At 47.8% G+C, this 24,605-nt stretch overlaps 1 protein-coding gene across 5 annotated transcripts in view; it reads left to right on the top strand.

Annotated features, from left to right (window-relative positions):
- hivep2a (HIVEP zinc finger 2a) overlaps positions 1 to 23,613 on the top strand; it is a 113,096-nt gene extending 89,483 nt beyond the window's left edge. For all 5 annotated transcript variants that reach the window (XM_056405080.1, XM_056405082.1, XM_056405078.1 and 2 more), the window contains 14 exons: positions 2,139 to 2,213; positions 2,313 to 3,633; positions 4,079 to 5,964; positions 6,204 to 6,464; positions 6,715 to 6,883; positions 7,152 to 7,245; positions 7,740 to 9,486; positions 9,567 to 9,724; positions 14,929 to 15,104; positions 16,148 to 16,249; positions 19,051 to 19,924; positions 20,402 to 20,510; positions 21,891 to 22,010; positions 22,580 to 23,613. In XM_056405080.1, the coding sequence (XP_056261055.1) occupies positions 2,643 to 3,633; positions 4,079 to 5,964; positions 6,204 to 6,464; positions 6,715 to 6,883; positions 7,152 to 7,245; positions 7,740 to 9,486; positions 9,567 to 9,724; positions 14,929 to 15,104; positions 16,148 to 16,249; positions 19,051 to 19,924; positions 20,402 to 20,510; positions 21,891 to 22,010; positions 22,580 to 23,326 (7,434 nt within the window). In that variant the 5' untranslated portion in view covers positions 2,139 to 2,213; positions 2,313 to 2,642 and the 3' untranslated portion in view covers positions 23,327 to 23,613. The remainder of the gene's footprint in view (positions 1 to 2,138; positions 2,214 to 2,312; positions 3,634 to 4,078; positions 5,965 to 6,203; positions 6,465 to 6,714; positions 6,884 to 7,151; positions 7,246 to 7,739; positions 9,487 to 9,566; positions 9,725 to 14,928; positions 15,105 to 16,147; positions 16,250 to 19,050; positions 19,925 to 20,401; positions 20,511 to 21,890; positions 22,011 to 22,579) is intronic.
- Positions 23,614 to 24,605: the final 992 nt, after the last annotated feature.

Here is a 24,605-nt window from a genome sequence, read left to right as displayed (position 1 = left end):
CACAAATGGCAGCTAAAGTTTTAAAGTGAATTTTGAGGACTATCATTAATCAGGAGGGAAAATGTTTGGACTGAGATGAGAAGAGGTTGAACTTTGATTGGTGAGTTCAACTTTCAGTCTACATATAAATATATTTATATGTGTAAATATATGTATATATATATATATAAATAAATATCATATATAGACTTTGCTCTGAAGTCACTGAAGTCATCTTAGTCATCTCTATTGATGTTTCAGTTCTAAAGGTCACATGTTCTTGGGGGTTGGGCTTCCATTTTCTCCCTGTGGGATGATGGGAAACTGAGTGTAACGCAAACCTTACTGTACGTTCAGACTGAGAGCTTTGACTGCTCTGCCGCTCTGACGTAGATGAAACAGATAGTTAGCAAGTTTGTCCGAATGCTTGTTCTTTAAAACTTTATTTAAAAACCACGCACGGTAAAAACACGTTTTGAATCTCATTACTTCTTAAAAACAAACGTTCTAGAGCAGAAAGTTCCCTGTAAAAAGCGTAAAAAGCTTCTCTATTTAATTTATAATGTCTCTATGGATCATTAACAAGTAATAGCATTCAGTGCGGCATTAATTTACCTGCGAGGAAGATGTCGGACACGACGCCCAAGACAGATGTCGGGTTTTAAACCATCATGTGATTAAAAAGTAGATGTAGACTTCTTGCTTCCAGCTGTGGCACCTCCCAGCCACCGTACCTGTGTTTCCTCTTCTGTCTGTGCAGCTCTTCACTGTGTTCCACTGAACAGCCACTGTGTTTGAAAGGTGCTATACAAATAAAGCTGCCTACCATTAGTACCAACTCCTATGAGCAGGCCACGTCTGTGGTCGTGTCAGCTGACCCTCCTGCTGACCAATCAGCATCATACTGAGCTGGATGCTGATCAAACCGGACACCCATTGTTTCTGACACAGGAGTCGGTCCTTTGGGTTTCATACCACATTCTTCAACTCATGACACCATGGAAAACATAAAAATATGTCTGAGATAATGGATCTGATGTGTGTGTGTGTGTGTGTGTGTGTGTGTGTGTGTGTGTGTGTGTGTGTGTGGAGGGGGGGGGTGAAAAACACATGGTAGCCCAAAGTTAACGTTCCTGCTGCTAAGAATACAGCATGTTTTTCTCAACTGCTATTTATAGATCTCACGTTGGGCCCCTAGACACACACGTCACTGAGCCCTGCTTACCAGCACTGAGGCCACTGTGTGTGTGTGTGTGTGTGTGTGTGTGTGTGTGTGTGTGTGTGTCGCAATCAGAGTGCGAGGGAGGTTGTTTAAACCCTGAGATGAGGAAATACAAAGCAAAACTGCAACTTCAGCAGGCATATGTGTGTGTGTGTGCGTGTGCGTGTGCGTGTGTGTGTGTGTGTGTGCGTGTGCGTGTGCTCTGCTGCTCTGTGCTTCTGCTATCAGGTGTTAGTGTGGTTAAGAAACGTTAAGCAACGGAAACACACACGTATACTCTGTCTGCTGCAGTGTTTGCAGTGCAGTTGCAAAGTCTTCAAGTACTGTACGTACGTATGTGTGTGTGTCTCTTTGTGTTCCTGTGTGTGTGTGTGTGTGTGTCTTTGTGTGCGTGTGTTTGCTTTTGGACAGAGTACATACCAAGTTAGAACAAACTCTGACAGCCAGGGAGGAAGGAAAGGTGCGAGCGCTCATGACTGCTCTTCGACTCGGCCTTTTTGGACGCCTACACACATTATGACACTCCGACGTCACTTCCACAGCACTATTTATAAGCCTTTGTGTCTTTTTAGGAACAGCGTGGGTTTGCTTTGCATCGGTGACTCACCCGAGTGGAAGGAGGAGGGAGGGCGGGCTGGAGGGAGGGAGGGAGGAAGGGGTGGAAAAGGCAGAAAGCACAGATGGATTCCAGTGTGAAGGAACTAACTGAGCAATCAATGACATTTACATTCGCACATCAGCCTCGTTCTTTCCTTACGACCTGTACAACAACGTGTGTGTTGTTACGAAAACGTTATGTCTTACTGTAAAGTACTTCAAATCCAACGTCTGGTGACAGGGAGAAGTCAGGGTAAAGGTTGACTTGTACTGAATTTGATTATTGTGTGAAAGAATCAACAAAACTAATGATCCTCTTTTCTCTTTTGTTTCGCTGCAGGTCTTTTCTTGAGAAAACTGAATGACTGTTGAAGCTACAGACGGAGGATCTACAAGCACTTTCACCTGAAGAAAAGTTAGTGCTCACCCTTTGATAATGTTCATCATGATGTTAATCTTGATTTGCTCTCCACAAGTCCTCAATCGTGTCTCTTTGTTTTTCTACCTTCTCCAGATCCTTCTGCCTTTAGATGAACTGGACAGAAAAACAACGCACATCAACGTTAGCGTGTTTACAAAATGGCAAAAGGAGAGAAACGTTTCTGATGTTATCCACTAAAGCTCCTCTTTTATTTCCACTTCCTGATTCCTGTTTCCAGCCGGGCTCTACAATCAGATGGATGGGTACTTCCTGTTTCTGTGAACTCGTCGGCAGCCGTCAAAGGTTCAGCTATCATGTCTGGTAGATTGGGGAACTGGTAACCCTCCAGAACCCGCCCTCCCATCTCCCCCCACCGCCCCCCTCTCTCCTCCCTCTTCTTACCCATAGAAGAGCTTCACGAACATGGAGGCTCGTGAATCAGCTGCCGCCGGGCAGAAATGCTCAAACAAGGAACCGTTGAAGGAGAAGGTGCCCCTGCAGAGGAAGTGGGCGTCCGAGCCCTCAGCCACCACCAAAAGAAGCACTTTCGCTGACCCAGAGGCAAAACACCGCGAGAGTTTGCCGTGCGGCGCCACCGGGGGATCGGCACCTCAGCAAAAGTACGCAATCACAGGGAACTCTGGAAAGCTGCTATCTGGACCCTCTGCAGTTGGGGCCATAGGAGGCCCGCCATCTCAAGACCCCCAAGGGCCCTTTGCTCAGGGGTTCCCAAGGGGATACTCCTACCAGCTGGGCCAGCCATACCCTCAGCACCCCCAAACTGAGCGCTTCCTCTCAGGAGCCAAACCCCAGCCAGGCCTGGAGCCTCATGCCTGGCCGTTCGCCGGCCAGTTGCCCTCAGATGATCTGTACCCTGTAGGACACCCGGGACACACTCACCCTCATGGGGCCGGGGCAGGAAGGTTTACCCGACAGAAATCCCCCAGTTTACCCAGCTCCTTCGGACAGTATTCTCAGTCGGGCCCTGAGCCCGGAGAGGAGGGCTACAGCAAAAAGGAGCAGAAGCCGAAAAAGCCCGGTAAGTACATCTGTCACTACTGTGGCCGAGCGTGCGCCAAGCCCAGCGTCCTGAAGAAGCACATCCGTTCACACACGGGAGAGAGGCCATACCCCTGTGTACCCTGTGGCTTCTCCTTCAAAACCAAGAGCAACCTTTACAAGCATCGCAAGTCCCACGCTCATGCCATCAAGGCTGGACTCGTACCGTTTTCAGAGCTAGCTGTGGCGCGCAGCGGGGACATGGACCAGGCGTCGCCGGTGGGCGAGGCTGAGGTCCACTCAGATGGAGAGCAGAGCACCGACACAGACGAGGAAGGTGTGGAGGGCTCCACCATGCTGACGGACAAAGACAGCCCCATCCCGCAGATCTCCTTTGAAGCTGACAAGAGTACAGGTCATTTTTACTCAACAAGACGCATTTAGAAAAATTTAATTATAAGGATTCGGACATAGTTCTGTTCCTTAAAAGCCCAATTTTTCAGAAACCAATATGTTTTGGTTCATAGACATCCTGTCACAGATGTGTGGCTAGTTTCACTCCCTGTGTCAGTGAAATCAATAAGTGTTTTTGAAAAAGGTTTTCGGTAAAACAGTGTTTCCCAACCACAAGATGATAAATAATGTTTTTAAATGAAATAATCTTTAAGACATGGCATTATTTGGCTTCTGTGTCGTTATGGGGTCGGATGTGGGCAACTAGCGTCTTTGAGATTTTCAACTGGGCCATGAACTTGAAAAAGATTTAGATTTTTAACATTTTCTGCTCGTTTTTAATCAATCCTAACCTGCTTCTTATACTTTCTACTTTACTTTTTGCTCCACTGTCTCTCCCTGTACAGGTGGTGTGGAACCAGCATATGCAGACTCAGCTGAAGAGCTGCCTGTGGGATCTATGAAAGTGCCTATCCTTATCGTCCCCCGGCCAGGGGGAGTCCCCTCCACAGGGATGGAGTGCCCACCCTTTCAGGACATAAAGGGGTCACACCACATGTTGGCATCGCAGGCTGGTGGAAGAGCGCATTCACTGGATGACTCCCCCACCATAAAACAACGTTTGGCCTTGAGGCTGACTGAGAAAAAGGGCCAGGACACTGACTGTGCCATGTCCCAGTCCCTGAACCTCCTCAGCCCTCACAGCAAAGGCAGCACAGACTCTGGATACTTTTCCCGCTCCGAGAGTGCGGAGCAGCAGATCAGCCCTCCCAATACTAATGTCAAGACGTACGAAGAGATTATGTTCGGTCGGACTTGGTACTACCGACCCAACTCTAGATCCAGGCAGTCTATCACAGTGGGCATGGCGGGGGCAGACCCGGGCAGCCTGGCGAGCTTAAAGCAACCAGGTGCTGCTATCCTGGATATGGGGAAGATCGCTGAGGATCATATCTGTTTCAGAGGGGACGTAGGCATCTCTGGAGATCCCAAGCAGTATCCAACAGGACCCTGTCAAAGCAGTACAGGGCTTCTGGAGCCTCCATCAGATTCTGGGCCCCTTATTAGGAGTAACTCCATGCCAACGTCCTCCCCTCCCACCCTCAGCGTCCCCCCAGGGATTCGGGGCAGCCACTCCTTCGATGAGATGATGACATCGGACGATGTGTTCTACCCACCGGGGCTTCGTAGACTCAGAAGACAGGCTGCGTTTGAACATTCAGCCAATGAAGCCCATGTAGGAGAAGCCGAGGGCTACGGACACATGCCCAAGAACTTAGCTTCGTCTCTGGGTATGAAGATCGGTGAGCGCAGCCCAGGAGTCCCGGAGCACATTGCTTACAGCCCATATGGTACTAAAGTTAGCATGTCTGAAATAGCCACAAGGAAAAGGAGGAAAGAGAAGAGTGTTGGAGATGAGGAGGACAGCCCTGGACACTGTGACAGCAGCTGTAGTGGGTCAGTGGAGATGATAGGCGACTATGAGTTTAAACAAGGTAGTCTTGATGGGTCGAGAGCCACCCCAACAGGGAAGGGCTCCCTGCACAGCGCTCACAGCCAGTCCGACAGCTTCGATACCTGTGCCAGCATGTGCTCCGAGGACATTGCATTGTTTACTGACTCTGAGGGCAGGAAGGCAGCTGGGAATGTCATATCGGTCATCCAACACACCAACTCCCTCAGCCGGCCAAATTCCTTTGAGAAGTCAGAGTCCTTTGAGCACCCGGGGTATCAGCCTTCAGATAAAGGACCACCTAGCCAGTACTCGGAGCAGTCGGACACAGAGATCTTTGAAGATGCTCTGAGTCCTGAATCTGCCCTGCTGAGGACAGAGAGCACAGAGCAGCAGCTGCAAAGTGACAGCGACCTGGCCTCCCTCTCATCCTCATCCGCTGCGGCCTCACCCGGCCAGCCTTATCACATCCCACACAAACTAGTCCGACAACCCAACATCCAGGTTCCTGAGATCAGGGTGACGGAGGAGCCGGACAAGCCCGAGAAAGATACAGAAGCTCCGATGACCAAGGAGCCAGAGAAGCAGCAGCAGCACATGGAGGAGTTTCAGCTGCCGCAGAGGAGTGACACGCTCTCCCAGATGCCATCAGAAAAGCTCCCGCCCAAGAAGAAGAGGCTGCGCCTGACGGACATGGAGCACTCGTCTGGGGAATCGAGCTTTGAGTCGACCTGCACCAGCCTTTCTCGGAGCCCCAGTCAGGAGAGCAACCTGTCCTCTTCCTTTTCCATGTCATTCGACAGAGATGAAGGCCTCAAGTCCATCTCACCCACCAAACAGGTACCTCCTTTTAAATATGGTAATTTCAAGTATCTGAACTACCTCTCCAGCAGTTAAGGTAGTTTTTCTGGTATAATCTGCTTGCACTGGTCCTACAATGATCACAGTACATTATCATTACTTTTTTTATACCTGTAACATCTCTAATATGACTATATTTTCATGCAGCACCTGTAAAACACAACATGCCCCAAAAGCTTCCAAACTATCAACACTTTTTCTTTGTGATTCTGAACCAGGACGACTCGTCAGCCTCCGGTGGTGGAGTTAAGCAGTCGGAGTTCCTGACAGTCCCCGGCAGCGGTCATTCCAGCCACCACCAGCAGAGGGAGATGAGGCGGTCTTCATCGGAGCAGGCGCCATGCACGCTGCCCACAGAGTTGCCTGAGATGCGCAGCAAATCCTTCGACTATGGAAGCTTGTCCACCTCCAGACAGGGAGAGCTGTACTCCAGTGCCTCCGCAATGAAGGAACGCCGGCGTGGATACCTCGTCCGACAGGTAGCAAAAAACAACAAACAACCCCCTGTCATCATCATCATCATCATTATTATTATTATTTAACAGTTGATTGGAAGCTGTAGATTTTTGTTCTTTAGTTTGAGCAAGTACATACCCTGGAGGAAAAAAGGTCTCACAAAGGTCTGAGATCTGTCTGTCTTGGCACCTCCACCAAATTTCCTCACACAGTAAGAATCATATTATTTTATTTCATGACTGACTGACTGACCCGCTCCCTTCCCTTTGACAGGCTTCACTGAGTGTTTATCCAGAGGCGGTCGCCCAGGAACCAGGGGGGGCCGAGATGTCAATCAAACAGGAGAGCCTGGAGCACGGGGCTTGGTCCGGACCAACAGGATCCCCCCACAGCAGCAGCGATGTAGCCGGCAGAACCAAGAGAGTTGGCAGTAGCACTGGTGGTAAGGCTCGGTTTACAGTACAAATATTATATTTGATTTGTTAAGACACATCGAGGCTGAGGAAAGAACACATTTATAAAACTCCTCCAATTCTTAGATGCAAATTGTAGTATCATGATAACATGGTTGTTTTTTCGGGGTCCGTCTCTGCTCAGTAAACGACGCAGGGTTTGAGGTGGTTGGATCAAACTCAAACCAATGGGAGGAACATTTGTAGGGAAGAATTTCATTACATGAAATGGATTATATTTTCATGTTTTATTCACAGGTATAGGATCTCATCAACACCAACAGCACCACCAGCATCTCCTCCAGCAGAGTATCAGTGAGGACAGTCTGCAGGATGAGCCACTCTACAGCAGGTAAGAAACGGTTTCCAGCAAACTTTAAAGCTCCATGTTTCTTCTTCTGTGTTTTATTTGAAGTGTTGATCCATCAGAAGATATAAAAACCATCTCAGTGTAGTTTTACATCTCCTCTCTCAGGCTTCTCTCTGGAGCTCTAGTAACAACAGGTCGGTGAGCCAATCAGAAGAGAGGAGGCTCTGAGCCTCTCTTCTGATTGGCTGACTGTTTTCTGAGTGATCCAATAAAAATAAAGCAGATTTCAGGTAAAAACACTCAGAGAAACCAAATCCTGCAAGGTTTGGATGGTGGGTCCAGGTGGGCAGGGCTTGGTGACTGCTTTGTTGTGACATCACAAAGTTCCAGGTGTGTGTGTGTGTGTGTGTGTGTGTGTGTGTGTGTGTGTGTTTCTATATGGCATCTGCTCCCTTTCCTGTCATTACTATCAAGCGTATTATTACATGTAATACTTATTATAATAAGAAGAATATTCAACCTTTTCTCCATATTAGGTCCCAGCAGCATCGTCTACAGGCGCAGGGCTCGTCATCTGAGGGAGAACATCCAGGTCATGAGGTCATGAACAAGGAAGTAATGCAGCAGTACCAGAGTGGCCCCCCCTTCCTTTCCTTCCAGCAGCCAGGTCTCTTCTGGGGCCAGGAGGCCGGACAGAGCCCCAGACAGCAGCTTTCCCAGCAGCAGCTCCAGAAGCTCCACATCAGATCACCCGGCGCCCTGCCCGGACACCCGCCGCTCAAACAACAGCCGCTACACTCCCTGAAGCAAATCCACGACCAACAGCCACACGACGGGAAGTCAGAAAATCCCAGCTCTCAGATGTACCCGGCCTCTTTCTCATCTCGTACGTCTCCTCTGTCGCAGCAGCAGAACTTTGGCTCCAAGCTCCCCATGCCCAGCTCCACCACCACATCCATGCTCCTGCAGCAGATCCAGCCCGTCTTCGCCACCCAGAACCTGGGGTCCCAAGCCTCTTTGCCTGGCATGCTTGTTCCTGTGCGGATCCAAACCCATGTGCCATCATTCGGTAGTGTTATGTACACCAGTGTTAGTCAGCTGATAGCTACCCACGGCAGTGGAGCACAAGGGGTGGGCCTAGCCAGCGCCGACAACAGCAACATGTCTCCTCCGGTTGGTGTCAGTAAACCTCCTGGAGGAATTGGAGGAGGCATCAGTGGAACAGGTTTCAACCTGTCACACTTCCTGGGACAGACCGACGGCTCAGTGCTGCGCTACCCGCTCTGGAAGGTTCCAGATTCACTGCCGGAGCAACGCCTCAACACAGGAATCCCGCTGTCGCTAACGTCAGGCACCATATCCACCACCGACGCCTCGGGGTCCAGCATCGGCGGCAGCAAGCGCATGCTCTCCCCCGCCAGCTCACTGGAGCTCTTCATCGAGACAAAGCAGCAGAAGAGGGTGAAGGAGGAGAGGATGTACGGACAGATCGTGAAGGAGATGGGCGCCGTGGAGCTGAGTGGAACTGAGAGCAGCAGCAACAAGCCTGAGAAGAGGCAGAGCAGAGGTCAGCGAGCCCGTCTGAAGAGCGAGGGCTCCATGGACGAGTCTGAGAGGATGTCCTCGTCTCCACCACTGAGCGACTTCCCGGTTGCCGCCAAGATCGCCATCCCTGTCCGTTCCTCTGCCCCCCACCTCCCTGACGTGCCCCGGCCCGAGAGCTTCACCCCTCCTCTCCAGATTGTTACGGACCGGTCCCCGGCTTCAGGAGGCCGGGACTCCCCAGAGGAGCTGGATGTGGACGATTCAGCTCCAGAGCCCAGCTCCAGCCCCCAGTCCATGGTCTCCTCCAACGACGCAGAAGATAGTGACGCACCGAAGCAGCCTCCCCCCAGTAAACTCCCTGTTAGCATGCTGGTGCAGCTAGCTGCTAACCAACAGTCCGCAGCAGTGGGTCAGACTCTGCTCCTCACTGACGTGGCCGACGTGCAGCAGTTTTTCCAGTTCCCGAGCCTGCGCACCATGAGCCGAGTCAGCTGGTGTTTCCTGAAGTACACCAAACCCAACAGCACCCAGGCCGCTCTGCGCAGCTCCGTCTACGGTTCATGGTGCGTGAACTCCTACAACCCCAACCCTCTGAACCTCAGCACAAAGGCTGCGCTGGCCCTGCTCAGGTCCAAACAGAGGAGGAACACCGACCTGATGTACACAACAGCCGCCATGTCGCCACCCAGCTCCGGAAAACTGGTGTCGTCAGTGGCCTGGAAGCTGCGGTTTGATCAGGTACGTCCCGTAACGATGTGACACAAGTTTAAAACACGCATGTACCCCTCCTCTCCTTCACACCTCCCTCGTCTGTGCAGTTGAAGCCGGAGCTGATGCCCGTCGACGTAAGTCATTTCGGGAGGAAGATGAAGGGAGTGGTGTCATGGGACCGCTCGAAGGAGGAGCAGGTAGAGAAGGAGGTCTCAGTCAAACAGCCCAGCAACGAACCGACCCGTATCAAGATCTTCGAAGGCGGGTACGTCCATCAAACACGCACACACACACACACACACACACACACACACACACACACAGTCCAATAAAGCAACGAAAACAACTTCAGCGTTTATCCTATGTAGTTTCTCTGAGCCTCTCTTCTGATTGGCTGACTGTTTTCTGAGTGATCCAATAAAAATAAAACAGATTTCAGGTAAAAACACTCAGAGAAATCAAATCCTGCAAGGTTTGGATGGTGGGTCCAGGTGGGCGGGGCTTGGTGACTGCTTTGTTGTGACATCACAAAGTTCCAGAAGTCCTGACGGCTGGTTTTAAGGCTCAGTTTCTGAATACAGGCTGTGTGCATTTCTCTGTGGACTGAGGCTTTGATACTTTCACAGTATTAATATAGAAGCTAGAGCTGATCTATAATCACACTACACATGGACACACACCTTTACACTGGAGGAGCTTTAAGAGAATTAAAATATAGTTCCTGTTGTTTGCAGAGAGCGACAGAGAGTTTACTTCTCTGTGACTGAATGAACTTTACTGCTACAATATTATTGTCTGCGTAACAATTTAAATATAGAAACTGCGTAAAAGGTCATTTCTACGAATAGGTCTGTATTTAATATGATTTCATCAATGTTCTGCAATGATCCAGACTCTACAAATTGTGTAGAAATCTTCATTATCGGAGCTAAAGACTGTTCCTGATGGATCCGAACAAAAGGCGTAAAATTATTGTTTTCATTTCAGTAACTTGTTTGGCGTCTTTGTCACAGTATCTGAAGAAGAAGCACTTTTGTTGGTTCGACTTTGACAGTGATTGAGATTTGGGATTTACTAACGTCACAGACCTGAGTCCGAACCTTAAAGGTTCGTCTCCGAAAAATCAATCAATCAACTCGCTGATTAAAGCGACGTCTGAGCGTGACAGCGAGCTCCGTTACTGCCTTGCTGTCTCTTATTTTTAGCAGGTGCAGTATCATTTATTATAGGAACGTTTTTATCCAGAGCCGATCACAACAAGGTGACGAGGTGCTGCATGTGGGGAAATTAAGAATTTATCACTAAAAAACAGAAGAAGTGAAACAATGAGAGAAATGAAACCAGGTTATAACGTGGACAGAAATAAAGGAAAGTAAAATACATCAGACTCAAGAAATAAACACTAAAGCTGCTGCGGATCATCAGATTCCTGAGGAGCGGTGACAGCAGAAGTTTGTTCACCTTCACTTTTTAACCAAGATTTAAGAAGCGTGAGAGAAACTCTGAGGATCTGAGTCCGAACCAGAACCTCAGACACCTGAACTCGTCGCTTCACAGCTGCTGCTCTGAGCCGCCCGAACGCTGACGGCTTCTCTGTGAACCTCGTCATCTGTTTCATCACCATTAATCAGAGAATCTTCTCAGGTGATTGAGAAGGAAAACAACAGACTGATCCTTTCTGCAGCCTGTTCTCTGGGTTTCATAAACCGGGCCTGGTGAACCCATCACCGGCTCTCCAGCTGAGCCTCGCTCTGATCGGACGTGCACTTTCATTATTCCAGTGAAGTGATCAGTCCCACGGTTTCTCCACCATCACCAACTGTTTATTTATGTTTTTATGTTGTTTTATGTCATTTTATTATTTTAAAGTAACATCAGAACTGAAGTTTCAATCAGTAACTAACTATATAACTTTATTTACATTGTGATTAATGCGTCTTTATTACTTTTTAATAATATATATAGTTTACTTACTTTGGCACTTTGGAAATTCTGATTATTTTTGAGGAAAGGGAAATTTATCTTTGGAGATTTATTTGTAGAATTATTATTTTTTATTTTTTTAGATTTTTTAGATCTTGGAGATTTATTTGTAGAATTTGTTGGAGATTTTATTTCAATCCTCTTGATCATGAAAAAGCTGATGAATTGACCTAAAGAAGTCAGAGGAGAAACAGTTTGTTGGCGCCAGAAAATAACTCACTATCAAACCAGTGAAATGCGCCACGCCACGCCACGCCACGTCACGTCACGTCACGTCACGCCACGCCACGTCACACCACGCCACGCCACGCCACGTCACGTCACGTCACGCCACGCCACGCCACGCCACGTCACGTCACGTCACGCCACGCCACGCCACGCCACGCCACGTCACGTCACGCCACACCACACCACGCAGTGAAAGCTGATTCAGATCTTTTCTCTTCCTCACTGTGACTCGATTCAGGGATTTAAATCAGTTTTGACGGTTTTATATTCACATAAATCTCTTTGTGTTCAGATGTCGTGAAATAAGAACTAAACACATTTGTAGAGAGACAGATTTATAACATTTACAACATATATTCTTTCAATATATTGTATATGTTGTATCAGTGCTGGAGGTTTAATGTTGGCGTGATCCAAAAGGGACTTTGAGGCAATAAAAGGTTTTGTTTGATAACAGTGAGACCAGGAGGACCCCTCAATTATTAATTATGATGTTATTAAAGTCACATGAAGCTCAGTTTCCACATAGAAAGCTCAGGAATTTGTCCTTAAGTGTACATTAAACGGTCAAATAAAGTGTGTGTGAGGGCGTTAAAGCTACAGACCCCTGCAGTGACACACATTCCTACAGCATCGTAAGGTTTTATAGTCGTACAGTAGAACCAGTACGACCAAGGTTAGTGGAGGGAACAGACGATGCACACACACACACACACACACACACACACACAAACACACGCACAGACACACACACACACACACACACACACACAAACACACACACACAAACACACGCACAGACACACACACACACACACACACACACACACACACACACGCACAGACACACGCACAGACACACACACACACACACACACACACACACAAACACACGCACAGACACACACACACACAGACACACACACACACACGCACACACACACACACAGGGAGTTATTAAATGCAGCAGACAGTGAAGTAAATCTCTTTTGTCCCCAAAGGACATTTTAGAAGCTATAAGTGGATAAAAGCAAACAAACAGGAAAAGACACACACACACACACACACACACACACACACATACATTAACATACATTACAAGCAGTAAGGTTTGAGAGAGAACAGTCCCACGTCCCCTGAACGTGTCAGTGAAAGCGAAGCTGCTTTATGATCTTACTGTGTGCGGCGAATAAAACAGAATAAAACAAAACAATCATCGCCGTGATTCATTTTCATAAGCGGCCGCAGCTGTGTAAACGTCTCGCCTCAGACGAGTGTCCAGAGGTGCGGGCCTCGCTCTTGCTCCTCGCAGTTGAAAGACGAATCTCCCCCCTCGCCGGTGTTTGATGTAGCCGATACCCGACCTCCTCCGACACATGAGGCCCTGAACTACCCGTTACCAGACAGGACAGGAAACGATTCACCAGCCACTTTCACCATTCCACCACAGAGAAAATAACTCCACGAGCCTGAAAGTGATGCCTCTGCGGCGGAGGAAAGACAGACAACATTTACCAGCATGTGACTGGTGGTCGGTGGTAAATCCCCCCCGTGACAGACGGACTCATGCAGACGTGCACTGATCCCGCTGCCAAGTGTCCGCCGGTTCACTCCAAGCCTCGTTTGGGACAGAAAATCATGTCTGACAGGGATGTTTAAAAAGAAAAAGAAAAGAAAAGAAAGAAAGTAGGCATGTAAAGGAATAAGGACTGTGGTCGTCTTCTTTTAGAACAGAAAGACTCTGAAGAGAGTCTCTGAACCCAGAGGAGGAACGCCACGCTGCTTCCTGTTTTAGCTTGTGACCCGGGAAACGAAGGAATCACGTCTGCAGGTCGTGACCGGGTCGACTACAGACTCGTGGTTTTTCTCTTCGGTCATTTCACAGAAATGAAAAACAGTGATTAGATCATCGGGTCATCTCCGTGTTGTTTTCTGCTTTTCTGTTTTTATTCCTCCGCGCTGGCGACAGTCAGGGCGGCGGCCATCTTGTTTTTTAGGTCGTATGTCTGTCCCATTCTCCTGGACACGATATCTCAGAAACACCTTGACCGGACCTCTTCAAATTTAGCACAAACATTCACCTGGACTCAAGGACGAACTGATTATATTTAGGTGGTCAAAGGTCAAAGGTCACATTGACGTCATGGAACACAGTTTTGGCCTTGTGAACTATCTCCTCAAAGGAATCTCTTTTGGCACAAACATTCACCTGGGCTCAAAGATGAACTGATTAGATAAAGGTCAAAGGTCAAGGTCAGTGTGACCTCACAAAACACCTTTTAGCCATGACTCTGGATGAAACAGGGATGTAACCTGGAACTAGTCTGAGCGGCGGAGGGATACGACCACGAGGAGCCAATCTACTGCAGACACATCATCATGTGTCTGTGAGCTGGTAACGAGACGTTACAGTTTCCCCTCAGACTTCGTGTGTTTCACTCTGTTATTCTTACTTTGCTCGTGTCTCCTCCTTTAACCGGAGACGTGTCTGAACTGAAGCTGCGTCACATCAGAGGTGAAGAAGAAGCTTCTGTTCTCTTTTATAAACTCACAGCTTCAGTGTCAGAGCATCGTCTGTTTCCTCTGCTTGCGCTGAAAAGCAGGAGAGTGGTCCGATCACATTCTGTTGCTTCTAGTTACTCAGACATTAGATTAGTTGGATGTTTGTTGTGAAAGTTTGTGTTGTTGCATCTGATCGATGCCGCGTCCTCTCAGTCTCTCGGTCCCTCAGGTGTGTGTGTCCCTGACGCTCACGGCTGCATGTGAACAGAGGAAAACCTGGTTTCAGCCTTATTTAAGCAAAACCTCTGTGTCAGCAAGCATCTGTGTCCTAGAGCGTGACGGTGAGCGTGTACGAGCTGCAGGGCTTCTGACCGTGACCTCTGACCTCTCCGTGGAGGACACACACAGACTCACAGACACAGAGAGTTTCTATTTTTAATTCTCCTTCAGGGAGGGAATAAAATCTGGGAATGAAGTGAATCCCAACATGCTGCGATGGAGTCAAATCAAAGTGTGAATAATCACGAAGGAACGAACATTAAATAATTAAAATAATAATGACAGATTCCCTCTTGTTAAACTTCAGTGTTATATAGTTTTTTGTGTAATTTTGAGGCGGCGATCTTGAATGAAAGCTCTGAGTTCAGCTGTTTTTCTGTTCATAACTAATCTCGAGTGAAACTGTGCTGTAAATATTATTTCAGTTTAAAAACCACACACTTCCTCACAGCCTGCGTCTCTTGGTCTTTCTTCCAGCTACAAATCCAACGAGGACTACGTTTACGTTCGCGGTCGAGGTCGAGGGAAATACATCTGTGAGGAATGTGGCATCCGCTGTAAGAAACCCAGCATGTTGAAGAAACACATCCGCACGCACACCGACGTCCGGCCGTACGTCTGCAAGTTCTGCAACTTCGCCTTCAAGACGAAAGGTAAGAGTTTATTTAACTTTCACACCATCAGCTGATGTTCTGTCCCGCGATCCGTCGTCACTTTTACGTGTTTATTATGGAAAATGACAAATGTTCCAAAACACGGAAAAAGAAATGAAACTCCTGTGTCCTCGGCCCGCACACCTCCACATCTGGACAGAGTCCGGCTGTTATCCACTGGTATTGACGGACAGCTGGAATTGGTCCAGATGTGAAGGTAGCATCTGACAGTCCTGCTGTATATGGGCCAGAGTCGGGCCGTGGAACCAGGTGTAAACTGGGCCAGAAGAAAACCAGCATGTGGCACAAGTCTGGGCCGGATTTAATTTGCTCTCTGGGAATTATCCGATAAATTTGATTCTCGCCAGGTAAGAAAAAACATTTTGATCGTCCAGGTTCACGCAAGCTTTATTTTAACTCGGATGAATCACGTTTGTGGGAGTCAGCAGCTTTTTATCATTAGAGTACGGAAGCCCAGAGAGGGAATTTATTTTTATTAATTGTTTTGCTCAGGATAATTAAAAAAAATGTTTAAACTTTTTTTCCATTTGTATAAACAAGCCCTGAGAGGAGGTGAATTATTTAGTTTATTTTCTTCCTTTTTTTGGGGGAAGAAAGAAAAAAAAACAGAAAAATAACAGGGTTCGTATGAATTAAATCCTAAAAATAAACAACTAAGTGGTTAAATGAAAGAATAAACCACGTTATCTGCAGCTGTGATCAAACACGATCCCTGCTCTTTAAGACAAAGCTGTTACCTGCCTGACAGACTCTCAGTCTCCCATGTTCAACATCTGACTCTGAGTTCAGCGCAGGTTCACTCATTCTGTCATTAAAGGACATTATAGATAAATTATATGTCATTTGTAAATTGTAATTTTGTGGTTTTGCTCTTGCTCTTTTTTTCTCCCACCGCTTGTGTTTCCATCTCACCCTCTTTCTGTTTCACTCTTGTGTTGATGCAGCCAAACAAGCTCCGGTTTCATTAAATGGTGTGTGTGTGTGTGTGTGTGTGTGTGTGTGTGTGTGTGTGTGTTTTGTAGGAAACCTGACCAAGCACATGAAGTCTAAAGCTCATATGAAAAAGTGTCTGGAGTTGGGAGTCTCCATGTCTTCGGTTGAGGACACCGAGGCAGACGATGGAGGTAGGAAACACACACACACACACACACACACACACACACACACACACACACACACACACACACACTGGAGGAGCTGCAGAGGTATCCTGCTGTCTCGTTGAGTGCTGCCTGCCGTGTCTCTGGCTCGGTGCGGTCGTACAGGCACAATTAGTGTAATGGAAAGCAGAGCTCGTCCTGACGGCCGGGGCTCATGTCAAACAACCGCACTTGACACACAGGCAACCCTTAAGAAGAAACAAAAAACATCCGACATTTAGAGTCTCGTATTATATTAAAATTTTCCCCAGAACATCTCCAGGAACAATCTTAAAGCCACAGTTTGATTTTCCGTCAGTTACTAAGAGAAAATATTTTCCACTCATCGCCTCCGACTGCCGACACGACCAGCGTCACATTAATCAGCTGATATGGAAATAATCTGAAAATTATTAATGGGGAAGATGTTGTGGGCCGAGAGGGATGAATGTGATTTCCCCATGAAATATTCACAAATAATGGATTGTGGTCAGCTGTCTCTGGAGGCCGTGACGTCTCCGACCAGATGAGCGTTAATCTTCATAATGAAGATGGAAATCAGTGGGATTCCTTTTAATATCATTTAGAGTTTTCACCATCAAGAGCATCAACACGTGCCGTCGTCGTCCCTCAGTTCGTGTTGGCGTGACAACACCAGCTGTCGTTTTAATTTATTCAAGTAGAGTAAGTGTGTCCAACACCTCATACGTCTTACTCCTCCGCTCATTGTCCAGAATGACTAATTACTGGGTTCCTTCATCACCATGAACACACACACACACACACACACACACTCACACACACACACACACACACACACCGTCCTGCTGCCCCAAATACTCACTAGAGCACCAACTGTGGATTCATCCACCGATTAAAATAGTCCCCAATAAAAGCTCTGTTTCCTCCAGCTGCTTTATTAAATATCGATGTTCTGCTCTTTTTATGCAGTTTGTTGACAGAGAAAAATAATGTTATGCTTTAAGTGTTATTGTCAGATTTGAAGTAAAAAGAAATACAAAATGTGGTGGAGGGCGTAACACGTGTAGTGACTATTTGCAAAGTTCATGATTCATTCTTTTATTAGTTTCATTTTTTCTAAATTAGCACAGGACTTCTACACCTGCACCAGAAACAAATCTCCTCCATCTTCTCCACAAATTACGAATACATTCTGTTTATAATAATTTCTCTTGAGTCCAAACACACCAGCAAATATATTCAATATATATTTAAAACATTATCTCTGCATCAGTTTTGACAGAGTTACAGTTTTTGATTTATTATTTTTTGTCATCACCGGGCTGCCGTAGCTTCTGTTGCTAGTAAGCAGCTACTGTTTACCTGTCCTGTAAATGACAGGTAGGACTGTGAAGCTTCCTGGTTTGACGCATTAGTTGATTAAACACAAAGAGGATTATTTTAATTTCTACTGGAGATCCCAAAGTCTCCAAGGAGCTCAGACACGTCCGGCTGGATTTTGGGGGAATAACAATAATAATAAACTTTATTTTGTGCAGCACCTTCCATCAGAAGCTCCGTGCTTTACAACAAGTGCTTCACATGAAGACACACCACTGTAAAATGAGAAAATAATTCAAGAATAACATAGAAAAGTAAATAAATAAATGAAATAAGTTTCAAATGGATTCCATAGAAAGCATAAACTCAGTAGGACATCGATACTTACAACAGTTATAACAGCAAAGTGGGAAACATCAGCGCTAGTTAAGGCTGAGGTTTGTGAACTGAAACGAGAGTGTGTTAATGAGTGAGTCAAAAACATTATTTAATGTTCAAATTATCGTGAAATATGTTTCAGTTTTAATGATCCAGAAACAGACGGTGAAAAAAGGAACCAACCACTTTTACTGCAAACAGGTGTTTCAGAATAAAAGCCTCCGAACGAGGGTTGATTAGAGAAAGTCAGATCCCGTCTGCAGCAACATGTAGACGATCAAATAAACTTTTACTTCACTGGATCCCCGCTGTGTGTGTGTGTGTGTGTGTGTGTGTGTGTGTGTGTGTGTGTGTGTGTGTGTTGGCTCGGCTTTTAATTGGGACACAAACCCACACAAGCGCAGGGGCTTTTGGGAGAGAGAGAGCGAGGGAGAGAGAGAGGGAGAGAGAGAGGGAGCTGAGACATAAACAGTTGTGGTCTGTGAGAAACTGTTGTATATAAGAGACTAACTGGAAAAGTAGCTCAGTGTTAGTGGATCTGATTTCCGCTCATAGCCGTCGTCTAAATACAATTTATAAACTCCGAGCGGCGGCTGCTGCTCCACGCCGAGTCTGGACGACGTCCGGGAGCGCGAGAGAGAGAGAGAGAGAAGAGACGGAAAAAAGAAAGGAGCGCAGGAGAGAATACAATCATATAAATATTTTTAGATCCTGCAGAGAAACTCGGGGACGGTGTGAATCTTCGTCGACTTTAAGCCTCACAGCATCAGCCAATCAGCTGTGTTGTGTAATGGAGTGATGGTTGGTCACCTGCCAACAGTAACTCAGCAGCTTCTGTTCCGTCTCTCTGGCTGGAGTCCAGCGCTCAGTGTCGAGCGCTTCGTCTCAAATAACTTTGTTTTATTGTCTTTTATGTTTTATTGCTGTGAGCTGCTGGGAACCAGCTTTTATTTCACATCTCATCTCTGTTACCACATATTCTTACTCAACTCTTCTTCTCTTCCTCCTCTGCTTCCTGTCGTTCCTGCTCTTCTTCCTCTTCATCCTCATCCTTTCCTGTCTTCCTCCTCTTCTTATTCCCTCCCTCCCTCCTCCTCCTCCTGTAGATGTGGGAGATGAAGGTCAGAGGTCGTCTGAGAAGATCTCCAGAGCGGCGATGGCGGAGCATCAGTTCTCAGACGCAGACGACTCAGAGGGCGGCGAGGAGGACGGCGATGAGGTGGACGATGAAGACGACGAGGAGGACGACTACGACGGCGACTCCACTCCGAAGACTCGTTCGCGCTCCACCAGCCCGCAGCCATACGGCCTGCCCTCCCTGTCAATCACAGCCGTGGCCGCCTCCCACCCGTCTCCTCACCTGTCCCAGCACGCCGCCGCCGACCTGCTGGGAAACACCAACAAGCCTCCGCTGTTCGGCTACTTCACCACGGTGCCGAGCATCCAGATCACGTCGCAGGCTCCGCCCAGCGACCCGGCCGGGCGCCAGGAGTTCCAGCGAGGCGTTCAGAGGCCGCAGGGCAGCAGGCTGCTGGTGCCGCCCTCCTCCTCCTCCTCCATGGATGAAGACCTCCCCGTCCCCTCCCCTGACCTGTCCTCCCCCTCCTCCCGCCTGTCCTCGCCCGGGCTCGACCACTCCGGCTGCCCGTCCCCCATTTCCCCTTCCTCCTCACCCTCCGCCCGCCGGTACCTCTCCCCACGCCGCGACCTCTCACCCCGCGCCGGACACCTCTCACCGAGGCGGGACATCTCTCCTCTGCGTCACATCTCCCCCAAGAGAGACCTGGTGGCGGCGGGGGGATTCCGGCGAGACCTCTCCCCCAGGAGGGGACACCTCTCGCTGCTCTCCCCCCTCTCTCGACCCACGTCTCCAGCAGGAAGAGACTACAAGCGTGACCTTTCACCTCGGGGCCGCCACAGGGGGGTGATCCGGCCCCTGTCTCCTCGCCGAGGGCTCCACCAACACCTCCACCACCAAAGGTGAGGACGCTTTGACTACTAGTACTACACATGTCCCCTGAACGCCTCACGTGCAGACTCTACTGTAGGTAGATGCTACAATTTACAGATGTCCCCTGAACGTCTCACATGAAGACTATAAGCAGACTACAATTTACAGATGTTCCCTAAACGCCTCACATACAGGCAATGGGAAGCTGCTAGCTCACCAGGGGCCCCACTGAGGGGGGGGGCAGCAGACTGTATAGTGTCTTTATGGAGGTTTAAGGGAGTTTATAGTTGTCACTGCGAAATGTGCCAGTATGAGCGGCCGTCAGGGGCCCCTTTTCCCTTTGAGGGCCCCAAACATTTGTTCACCTCTGGACACAAACGTGACTTAAACAGAGAATGTAAAACTTTTATTTGTAAACAATGACTTTTGCTTACCTGACCTGTGTGTGTGTGTGTGTGTGTGTGTGTGTGTGTGTGTGTGTGTGTGTGTGGTGTGTGTGTGTCCAGCCAGCAGAGCGGGGCTCGGGGCCTGAGGCCGACTCATCAGACCGGGCTCCTGGCTCAGGGAGACTTCGGTCCTCTGGGACGCCGTAGAACCAGCACAGAGATGGAGACGGTGAGACTCTTCTTCTCCTGCTCAAACTTCAGCTGCAAATAAATCAAACCTGCAAATTTCACTTGCAGATGTTTTAGCTCTAGTTTTTGTTTTATCCTGTGGGTTTTTAACATGTGCGGCCATCTTTGTTTTTGGCGCACTCTAGTGACTTGATGACATCACTGAATCATGACCCGCAGTCTGTTTTAAGGGTTAGGGTTAGCGTCACTAGCTGCAGTTTATGTCGGACACGTTATTTATACGTTTCAATTTGGCACTTCCTGTTACAACAGGCAGAGCGGCGGCCATTTTGTTTTCGGTTTGTCCGTCCGTCTCACTCTCGTGGACACGATATCTCAGTGTGTCCTCGAAGGAACTTTTTCAAATTTGGCACAAATGTTCACTTGGACTCAAGGATGAACTGACTCGATTTTGGTGGCTAAAGGTCAAAGGTCAAAGGTCAAGGTCACGGTGACCTCACAAAACACTTTTTAGCCATTACTCAAGACTTCACACAAATGTTTAATATTTTCTCTGACTCTGGATAAACAGGGATGTGACCTGGAACTAGTGGCGGAGGGATACGACCACGAGGAGGTGGTTCTAGTTAAACCAGGCAGCAGAATATTATATAGAGTTTGAGATGAACCTTCAGTGTCTTTGTCACTGATAAACCTCAATTTATATACTTTATATACTTTATATACAGACGGGTGTTTTTTAATCAGAATAAACTAAAGACTGTTTTTCCTCCTCAGCATGAATGTGTAGCGGATTTTCTAAACTTTGGTTCAGGTTGTAGTTCGAGTGCAGGAAAGTGAAAATGAGGGCGATGGAAAGAGAGAGAGGCAGAGAGACAGAGGGAGGAGGAGGAGAGGAGCGTCTGGCAAACAACAGAGACATTCAGAGAGGATGAGAGAAGAGAGAGCGAGTCCGATAGAGAGAGGGATGATGGAGGATGGGGCCGCTGGGTTGTGGTGGTAATGGGATCTTGGCTGGCGGCGCTGTGGTTAATAACACGGCTGTTTTTCTTCTTAAGAGCTCCACTTCAAACTCTGGCTGCTGCTGCTGCTCCCACTCAAACAGAGCGTGGAGAGAGACGGGCGTTCGACACCGGCCCGGCTTCACATGATAGATTCCTGTTTTCTGAAGTTTGGCGGAGCCGCCATCTTTTGTATTTGTTTAGTGTTTTCACCAACGCCTCTCTGTCTGTTCTCATCAAGACTCCTTCACTCTGTCACATGACATCTGCGCTCCATCCAACCACAAAGTGTTTATTGTAACTGGTGCCGTCCAATGAGAGGGAGCGTTTCTTCTTCTGTGGGTTTAACGATGATGATGAAGAAGAGTCACGCTCACGGACGACAGTGTGTTTCACTTCCTCTCCTCTTTTGTTTCCAGGAACATCGTCCAGCTTCACCGTCACTAGGGGAACAGGACCAGGCCAGTAGCCATGGTAACCAGTCCAGCCCACCTCAACAAGTCCTGTTCAGTCACCTTCCACTCCATTCTCAACTCCAGGTATAATCAATATATTATATATTATATATTATATATATATATATTAACCTTGTATATCTTATTCTGTTTTTGTACTTTGTTTTGTTTGAATATTATATTTCTAAAATGTATTAATTTATAAATTCATTCTTTTTTATTATATTTTGGATAAAGTCATTTGTTGAAACTTTTTATTTTATTACTTATCTTAGTTTAATATATGACATTTTGGATTTTTATTATATTTGTTTGTCTGTTTTTTATTTTAATTTTTTTTCTTCATTTTTTGTTTTTATTTTATTATTTTCTACTTTTTTTATAAAGTTTCTGGCTGTTTTACATATTTTAAATAGTGCGTTTGTCGGGCACTACTTTTAGCGGCGGATTAACCCACATCAGGTGCTGTAGTGAGTCAAAACAACAAAAACAACAGAGGAATATATATTTATATATTGTATTGATAGGCAAACACTGGCTACAATAATCGATACATTGATTATTGGTTTTGGTCTTTTCATTGATTGTTGACAATAAGAAAAATATCGCTTCAGTTCTTGAACATGTGACTTCAGCTGTCATTCTGCTTCCAGGTGCGTTCGCCGTATCCCATGATTCCCATCGGGGGGATCCAGATGGTTCACTCCGTCCCCTCGTCAGTCACCACCCCTCTGGCCCAGCAGGGGGCGGAGCCAGCCGCCTCCCGCCTGCCGCTGCAGAAGAGCACGTCGGAGGACTCCACCACCAGCGAGGCCGCCTCCCCACACTTCACCTCCTTCATCGAGAGGGGAGGACGAGGAGGAGGGGGGGAGTGGGTGAGGGAGTCATCATCGCCTCATCCCTCCTCGCAGGAGAGGGAAGGAGGGGGAGGAGTGAGGCGGGTGCAGGAGCAGGAGGAGGGGATCCAGACCTGCACCAAGGCCATCGCCTCGCTCTGCATCGACTCCGAGGATCCTGCAGAGAGGAGAGGAGGAGGAGGAGCGGGAGGAAGAGGGGATGAAGGGAAAGAGGGAGGCAGAGTTTCCTCCTCTTCCTCCCCCTCTGTTCTGTCCCCCGACTCCCAACAACAACCACCGCACCGCTCTCCATCCATCTCCATGTCTCCACCGTCTCCTCACCCCTCGCCCTCTCCTCCTGGGATTCAGCACTTTAGCGGCCTGGAGCTCAGGCCCCACCCCCACCCCTCCATCCCTTCCTCCCCCTCCTCTTCCTCCTCCTCTCCTCACCCTCCTCCCAGCCCCGGATCCGACGCCCTCCAGCCTCCGCCGGCGTCCAAACCTCCGAAGCTGGAGAGAGACAGGGAGGTGGAAAGCACAAAGAGGAGCAGAGACGTGTCGTAGAGAAGAGGAGGAGGAGGAGGAGGAGGAGGAGGAAGGTTTTGTTCTTGGATAATAGGAAGGGATGAAGTGCAACAGAGAGAGAAACATGACTTTTGCACACTTTACACACATTTCTTCTAACAGTATCAACATCAGTTGACACACACACAATCTCTCTCTCTCCCTCTCTCTCTCTGTCTCTCCCTCCCTCTCACTCTCTCTCTCTCCCTCTCACTCTCTCTCTCTCCTCTCTCTCTCCCTCTCTCTCTCCCTCCCTCCCTCTCTCTCTCTCTCCTCTCTCTCTCTCCCTCTCCTCTCTCCCTCTCACTCTCTCTCTCTCCCTCTCTCTCTCCCTCTCACTCTCTCTCTCTCCCTCTCACTCTCTCTCTCTCTCCCTCTCTCTCTCCTCTCTCTCTCCCTCCCTCCCTCCCTCTCTCTCTCTCCCTCTCTCTCTCCCTCTCACTCTCTCCCTCTCACTCTCTCTCTCACTCTCTCTCCCTCTCTCTCTCCCTCTCTCTCTCCCTCCCTCTCTCTCTCTCTCTCTCTCTCTCACATTTACAAACAAAGAAAAAGCTCTTGTCAAAAACAGACTAAAACTCAATGGACCTGTGCAGCGTGCTGTACACAGGGCTGTTCTCCCCGGTGGGGAGGGGGGGGGCTGCTCTCCTCCTCTCACAGACGTTCTTATTTAAAGACTTTTTAAAGGGGGGGGGGGATTTGCAAACAGTGACACATGTACGGAAACTCCCGCCGACACACGAGGCGTGTGGCGAAGCGGTACGTGAACAGGAGCGTCGGACAGCTGCGTCTGTGCCTTTTCTTTACTCTTTCTTTTGTTTGTTTTTTTGCTTATTTTCTTATAAGCAAACGAAGCAGGAAGGTAAATGTAAATACAATACTATCACGTTTTTGCGTATCAGCTTTGTAATAAATGCAAACCCACCCTCCTTCTCTCTCTCTCTCCCCCTTTCTCCCCCCTCCCCCCCCCCCCACCTCCTGTGTTTTCTTTTTTTGGACACCTTAAAAAGTCTCTACAAGCGATGTGAAGTTATGGATATTACTATTACGTACGGTTGCACTAAAACATATTTTTATATGAGTGAAATTTAAAAAAATGGCTTTTTTGTGTACAGCAGCGATTCTATAATACTATTTATTATTGTTACCATGTTTCATAAATTGTACATTTTTTCTTAAATGTCGTGGATGCCTTTTTCTATGTAAAGCATGGGTTTTTTGCTATGGCTTACATTAGGGCGAGGATATGTACACTGTACTATGGCTTTATATGTTAGACCTA

The sequence above is a fragment of the Seriola aureovittata genome, chromosome 19, assembly GCF_021018895.1.
Source record: "Seriola aureovittata isolate HTS-2021-v1 ecotype China chromosome 19, ASM2101889v1, whole genome shotgun sequence".
NCBI lineage: Eukaryota > Metazoa > Chordata > Actinopteri > Carangiformes > Carangidae > Seriola > Seriola aureovittata.
This window is presented reverse-complemented; position numbering and strand designations above follow the sequence as displayed.